General features: G+C 33.6%; 2 protein-coding genes across 4 annotated transcripts; both read left to right on the forward strand.

Moving 5' to 3' along the window:
* The first annotated feature begins 2,543 nt into the window (after positions 1–2,543).
* LOC122291246 (B3 domain-containing protein Os04g0386900-like) lies at positions 2,544–4,687 on the forward strand. 3 transcript variants are annotated; one of them, XM_043098900.1, is made up of 3 exons: positions 2,544–2,691; positions 3,533–3,716; positions 4,228–4,687. In XM_043098900.1, the coding sequence occupies exons 2-3, from the start codon at positions 3,579–3,581 to the stop codon at positions 4,531–4,533; spliced, it is 444 nt and encodes a 147-aa protein (XP_042954834.1). In that variant the 5' UTR covers positions 2,544–2,691; positions 3,533–3,578; the 3' UTR covers positions 4,534–4,687. The 3 variants fall into 3 exon arrangements, with proteins under 3 accessions (XP_042954834.1, XP_042954835.1, XP_042954836.1); XM_043098901.1 differs by having other exon boundaries at positions 2,552–2,691; positions 3,548–3,716; XM_043098902.1 differs by lacking the exon at positions 2,544–2,691 and adding an exon at positions 2,951–3,365.
* A 137-nt stretch (positions 4,688–4,824) lies between these two features.
* LOC122291247 lies at positions 4,825–6,294 on the forward strand. Its single transcript, XM_043098903.1, has one exon. The coding sequence runs from the start codon at positions 5,633–5,635 to the stop codon at positions 6,023–6,025; it is 393 nt and encodes a 130-aa protein (XP_042954837.1). The 5' UTR covers positions 4,825–5,632; the 3' UTR covers positions 6,026–6,294.
* Positions 6,295–6,962: the final 668 nt, after the last annotated feature.

Here is a 6,962-nt window from a genome sequence, read left to right on the forward strand (position 1 = left end):
TTCAAAATTAAAGTACTATCTGTGGTGGGGATCGTTCAATACCCTGGCCTCAAGAAACTTGCTTTAAACCAAAAAAAAAAAAAAAAAAAGTAGAAGAAAAGGAAAAGAAAGAAAAATCTCATGAAACTTGGGAAGATTGGGTTGAGGTGACAATTGCACATGCATGTCCCATGAATTAAATAGCTGTGTAATTGGTGGTAGTACCAGTCATCATCATGTTGTCCTAAAGATTAGGTTTGGAATTCAATGGAATCATGATTCTTTGCTTGTCTGATTCGTGTAATTCTCTCTCTTATACCGGTGCTGGACCATATTTCAGACCCAATTTATAGGGGTTGTTCAGAAATTGGGAGACATTTCCTAATTACAAAATTGAATGAAGAAAATTTTTTACAACTTAGACGTCTGATATAACATAAGATCATGTGGACTCTATTATAGCAAGAGAAATGCTATAATTACAAAAATATCTTGTAAAAATAAATCCATAAAATAATATAATTTCACAATAAATTTAGCTTTATAATCTAATATACCATATCAAACTACGCAAGTTAGTTTATGAGTTTACTTTTATGAAATATCCCTTTGTGATTAAAATATTTTTCTTATATTAAATGTTGCATTAACGTCTATAATGAAATATTCTACATGTTATGTATTTCTTTATTCAAATTGTAAAAAGTATATATATTTAAAACATAAAAGTATAAGAAATCTCAATCCGTCCAAAGTTAGCAAAACTCGAAGTAGAGTAGGAAAATTAAAATGAGTGCTGCTAGGGTGCCGCCCATAAGTGACCGCTTGGCATGTCTCTAGACAAAATTTATCTTTTCAATTTTTTTTATTTTTAAATATTCTTCAAAAATATATTTAAAAAAATATCAATACACTAATAATTACTTTTTTAATTAGTAAGTAAAAGAAAAAAATTTTAAAAAAATTTAAATATATAAGCTTTCAAAATAAGTAGGCAAAACGGATGAACAAAATAGCATTGTTCAAATTAAAATATATAGCTCTATAATTCTAACACAAGTGCTTTTGTTTGAAGGGTGGGCGCATTCATTGTGAATCCCCAATTAGAGTCACTATGTCGTGTTAACCCAAATGGAGACAATCCTTTTCTGATTGACGTACAATAATATTGTTTAAGCTAGCCGGCATATTTGATTAAAACGAGTGTTTGAAAATTAGCTACTTATGTTTTCCATTTTCGATCTTTTTTCTTCATCTTATTCTTATCATTACAAATGAAAATTGGACTCATATATATATATAGCACCAAACTTGGCATGCAATATGGACCGAAAGATGATTTTAATACGTAACTTTGTCGAATTCTTAAGGCCTTTTGAGGCTTCGACATTGACACGATCGAAATATTATCGACCAGAAAGAATAGACACTGACATGTATTTTAGAACCACAATGATCCTGATAAAAAGATACCTCGTACAATGTCGCAAGTGTGCAAATTATTATATTCGATCTACAGTATTACTAGTGACTAGTTTCTTAGTTTGAATCCCAATTAAATAATCTGGTTTCTTCTTCCAATTTTTTTAATTATAAAATAGAAATTCGGATTAAAGAGGTGCATATATCAAAGGAGCGAGCAGCCCCACAAGGCACAGCTTGCTCATCTCAAGTGTGGTACGTAGTCAGTACTTCTTCGCGGATGGTTGGGTGAATTGATCACCCCAACCACCGATCCCTTGTAGCGGTAGTAGCGGTCGCTTAAGAATTTTTCTTTTTTTATTAAATTAGTTACCTAGGTGTTTCGAAATATAAAATTTTATGTGCAGTCACTTTTATATATTTCTTTCGCATTCCACTGATGTGATTGACTGCATCAGTATTTTTTTTAATATAAAATAACTGTTTTAGCTAATCAAGTACACAAGAGTGATTATGTAGCAAAATTCTTTGAAATATGCTCTTTGATATTTTATTTTTAATATGGACATATCATACTAGACACAAGAATTATTACGTTAGTGTTGTGATTGACATGATAATGTCATGTTTGTTTATAAGGCGCCTCGTAGTAAAATATATTTTGTACCCTTCTTTTGAATATTTCTCATATATGCTAATTAAAAACATGAAAATGATGAAAATATGTTCTTAAAATTGGGAAAAATAACCATTAACTTTTGGCAATTTATTCCTAGAAAATGGAGAGCGTCTATTTATGATTTTTAAGCTGTGGTTGAGAGTTTAGACCATCTCTAATTACTTCACTATTATTTATAAATAATTTATTAATTATTTATCAAATAAATAATTTATTATTATTTATAGATAATTTAAAATACTCTTAACATCTAAATGTACACTACGAATTGTAAAGAGAATTTCTAAATAAAAGCTAATTATAAGATCATAATGATTAGAGAAACATTGGTCATGAGAATGAATATGAAATAATAATTAAAAAATATTAATATTTATAATACAGTGTTAAAAGGTTTACCCTAAACTAACTAAACTAAAAGCAAAGAGTTCTTCTGCTGGGCTGGGTTCCTTTTTCTCGAGACATCAATCAAAGACCCAATAGGTCAACAGATTAAAGCCTGCTCGCTCTGCGTGCAGGTGTCCAGGGACCAGAGCAAAGCCCTGAACTCGCAGCAGAGACAATAGATAGAGAGAGAGAGAGAGAGGCGCCATCTCTCTCAAGTCTCATCGGTGAGTGGACCGTCCTTCACTTGACTCCCTGTTTGGTTTCCCAGAAATCCGAGTAACACCTCATTAATTCTATTTCCTATATAATCATCCCTACAAATTTATCTTGCTTCCGCTTAATTATTTTCTTTAAACGCTTCTGATTGGATCTTATTCTCTCTTATATTCTCCATTTGGGTGAAAACATCAGGTTGTGGTTAATGCAAATGATTGACATGTTGAAGAAAATGCATTTGATACACTGAAGAAAATGAACGTTCGTATACTCCTTTTAGGTCTCTATATCCTTTTAACGTCAATATGGTTAACCAACATGGAGCAGGACATTCCCCTTCATGGTTATTTTTATTTTTATTTTTTAATAATGGACAAATAATCGTTTCTTTTGTTTATTCGAGATCATTCTAATTCCGCGTCCTTCACTTGAATCATAATGCTCCTTTCATGGGAGGAGTCGTTGCTTTCTCTCCATGACTGTTTCAAACAAGATTGAACTCATTCGTCTGGGTGCTCTCAATCTTCTTTTTTCCTCATTAATACTTTGTTATTGCCCATTGAGCTTTCCTGACTAATCCATATTTCATTATGTTTTTTCCTTCTGTGCCGACTCATCTGTCTGAATAATATTGCCAATCTGCATTGATGCTATATATCGACTAACTAGCCCGAATTTTTATGTAACTTTCTATACCCAGTGCTTGATTTTGAAATTTCATTTTCTCTGTTCTCATGGATGCTATTGAATTTGGAACTATTTCTGTGACCCCCCTTGTGTGCTATCTTTGTATAATTGAGTCTATGTTTATCTGGAACATAGTCAACAGCTTAACATACATTTTTCTAGTGGACTCTTTGGCAGCTAACCCAGGCGTCGAAGTAGCAGATCCCAAATGGAGGATACACCAGAAGAACCTGAACCAAATCCAATGACAACTAAGTTGCAAGGGGATGAATATTTGCCGCTTTCTGGGAAGCCATACTGTGACATCATTCTTGCAAAATCCCATGTCGGGCCCCGGTATCAAATGGTACTTAGACCCTTTGATTATCTGCAGTCCTAATTTCATTCGTTTGAACCATCGGGCTGGAAAAAAACAAAAAAAACTAGAAGCGAAATGAATAGATCAACTACCTTCCACTTTTGTGTTACGATTGACCGAATTCAGTTCCCACCTCACCTTGTATTCTCTCATAACTAGTAATCTCACACTTCCTGTAAAATTAGGAGAGTTGGTGACTAGAATGTTAAAGTTTTGGATGCTGTAAACAAATTAAAATTCATTGGAAAAAATGTTAAGAGACAAGATAATAGTATGATTGGCAAATGATAGTCACTCTATTGGGTTGCATACACAACATTTTGTGAACACTCTTGAGATAAGATAATCTTGGTTCCTGCCAAACCCTTCTTTTATCTTTTTAGTGGAGGGGGATTCAAGGCTACATTCCGTTATTAGTTGTAGTCCTTTTATTGAGCTCGGTTATTCATGAAATTAAGTTCAACTTAATTCGTTTGAATCGTTGTCTGTTGATTTATAGGCACTTCCAGTAAAATTAAATCGAATAATTCCTCCTCTTATGATCCCCATGGTTCTGACCTATCGGGGAAAGAACTGGGAGATGTTATATAAAGGATCACAGTGTGTGAAATGGCTTGGTTCTGGATGGAAAGCGTTTGCGGATGACAATGATCTCAAGGCTGGAGATGCATGTGTGTTTGAACTCATGGAGTCCTGCAGAACGAAAATCATACTCAGAGTCCACATTCTCAAAGGCGACATCCCGTCCGAATTTTTAGACAAGGTTGAGGGTGAGAGTTTGGCATCTCCTATTGTTATTGAATAGCATGTCTCATATAATGCCCTTTCCTTTGTTTCGTCAATCTATTTTAGGAATCATAAGACTTGAAAATTCAGGACTGCTAGAATCTGTAGCAGTAGTGTAAATGTGTTTGTAAATTCTAGCTGTTGAAGCAAGACAATATTTTCATTTCGCAGCATCTTTCGTATGCATACCTCGCTTAATTTCCTTAGTTTCATCACTGGTATGACTGCTAGTCATTCAGATTATGTGTTTGTGTTGCAAATAACCGGTCAAGAATGTAATACATTCTTACCATTTCAAAAGTTTCCTCTTCCAAAACGTTAATCATTAGGCGAGCACCATATTTTAAGGAATTCTAGCCGAGGTTTGAAAGAACTGCAGAAGTTTCTCTCTTTCATATTCTTTATCTTTGTATTTTAATATCATCTGCAGGCAAATGAGAAAATAAAACTTAAAAGAGAGGAAAAGAGGAAAAGAGGAAAAGAGGAAAAGGAAAATCTAAGGAAACGTTCAAATACTTTGTTTGCAATACTAGAAATAATTGAGAAGCAATTATATTTTAAATTCTTGAAGGTGCAAGTTGAAACTTGTATATAGTTTAGGGTCCATTTTATAATTTTTCTTTACAATTTTTGCTGTTAATGAGGCTTATTTTAAAGGCGCGGTTGACGGTTTTGGGCCAGCAGATCTTCATGACCGGACAACAAAAAAAGAGTGGGTTCCTTCAAAATTAATTTCGATCAGAAGTATTTTCTCATTTTATGTCAAAACAAATGCAGCATAAACCTATTTTATTTTTTATTTATTTTTAAATATTAAATGCCAATTAGGAATCTGAATTCTTTTTGTTTATGTCTCTCAACTTATTGTTCATTAAACTAAGGGAGTGTCAGTAAAGTTGAACTTGGTTCTCCTTTCCAGTTTGCCACATGCAAGAGCAGTACACCTCACCTAAAAGGTTCCATTTCTCTCATTTTCATATGGCTAGAAGCTCGACTCTTGTAATCACGACAACCACAAGCTCAAACAAGAAAATGGTTTTAAAAATCGCTTGGCAAATACTTTATTGCACACTAAATTGTTATAATTGCTGCCATTATGAGCCTAATGATTAACATCAATGATTCCATCTTTTAAGGCACACTATATACAAACAGTTAGGCATGAACAAAGCACATACAGCATAGCAACACCACAAGTTAGCAATGTTGAGGAAAGGCTCTGCTCTTTAACCATTTCTATGTTACCAAATTCTACTGTGATGGTGGGATGGTGGCGGCAACGCAGACGGCCGCTTAGGCAGTGGAAGGGTAGCACCATTCGGCTAGGAAATAAGCGGAGAGGGTTCTGCCTAGGATCAAGACCGGTGGTGCACTGGAGGGTCATGCGGGGTTCTCTTAAGATGCTGAAGAAGATCATTATGGGAATGGCACCAAATGAGCTGTTGACAGAGGCTTATTATCGATCTTTAGGTCCCTTTTTACGTCCCCAGCTATTTCTTCCCTTGTGTTGATTACCGACGGCATTTCGTTTGGGCGGGGTTTTGTTGTTTTATTGCTTGCTTTTTTCAGTTCTTGTACTCTTTCTGTTCTTGTAAAGTTGTGTAATGAGGGGCTGCGCAATCCCTCCTAATGGAGTGATTAATGAAAGAAGAAAACCAAACATTGTTAGATGAAATAACATTTATGTAATATTCTAGATTGTGTAGAGGAATCTAGTGAATGTATTGTTAGATATGACATTATTTGTTTATGAATGAGAAGTTTTTATTCTTTATAATAATTTTAATGAGTTCTAATTATAATATTGTTCATCCTTTTAAAGTATAGGTTCAATGGAATTCTTCGTTCTTAAACAAACGGTGTATGATTCCATTCATCACTGTATTTTTAAACAAAGACAAAGTCCTTACAAACACCATCATTTTGGGTAACTTTCTTCTTCTTATTGCATCTTTTTATTTCTTTGCAATAGTACATTGCATAATATTGGCTACCTTATATATGCTGATCGAATGCATACAATAAAAAGAGCATTGGAAAGAGCCACCCTAATTTAGGCAGCAAAAAGGCTAGTGTTTTCGGTTATATCCCAACACCTAAGACTAATATGAGATAAGAGTAATGTTACGTATAGTTACTTTTGTTTATTTTTTGTGCACTCCATTGATGTGATTGGTTGCATCAATTCTTTTTAAATACACAACTAATCACATTAGTAGAATACATAAAAAAGTACGCAAAAGTGACTGTACATTAAATTTTTGATGAAGTAATATGTAGGTTGGTGAATTTAAGAAAAACGTGACATATAGTTGCACCGACAAGCATTTTTTTGTTTTTTATTTGCACTTAATGTTTAGAACATGTCAAAAACACCCGATAAACACCAGATTTGTAAAATTCGAATTTTAAAATTTTTCTTCTTAATCAAATTATGCTATTATGATT

This window comes from Carya illinoinensis, chromosome 13 (assembly GCF_018687715.1).
Source record: "Carya illinoinensis cultivar Pawnee chromosome 13, C.illinoinensisPawnee_v1, whole genome shotgun sequence".
Lineage (NCBI taxonomy): Eukaryota > Viridiplantae > Streptophyta > Magnoliopsida > Fagales > Juglandaceae > Carya > Carya illinoinensis.

Bases quoted from the DNA above. Each gene is read 5' to 3' on its own strand.
- LOC122291246 (XM_043098900.1), top strand. From the start codon at position 3,579: ATGGAGGATACACCAGAAGAACCTGAACCAAATCCAATGACAACTAAG. The intron at 3,717-4,227 runs GTACTTAGACCC...GTTGATTTATAG, and splicing joins TCGGGCCCCGGTATCAAATG to GCACTTCCAGTAAAATTAAA.
- LOC122291247 (XM_043098903.1), top strand. From the start codon at position 5,633: ATGATTCCATCTTTTAAGGCACACTATATACAAACAGTTAGGCATGAA.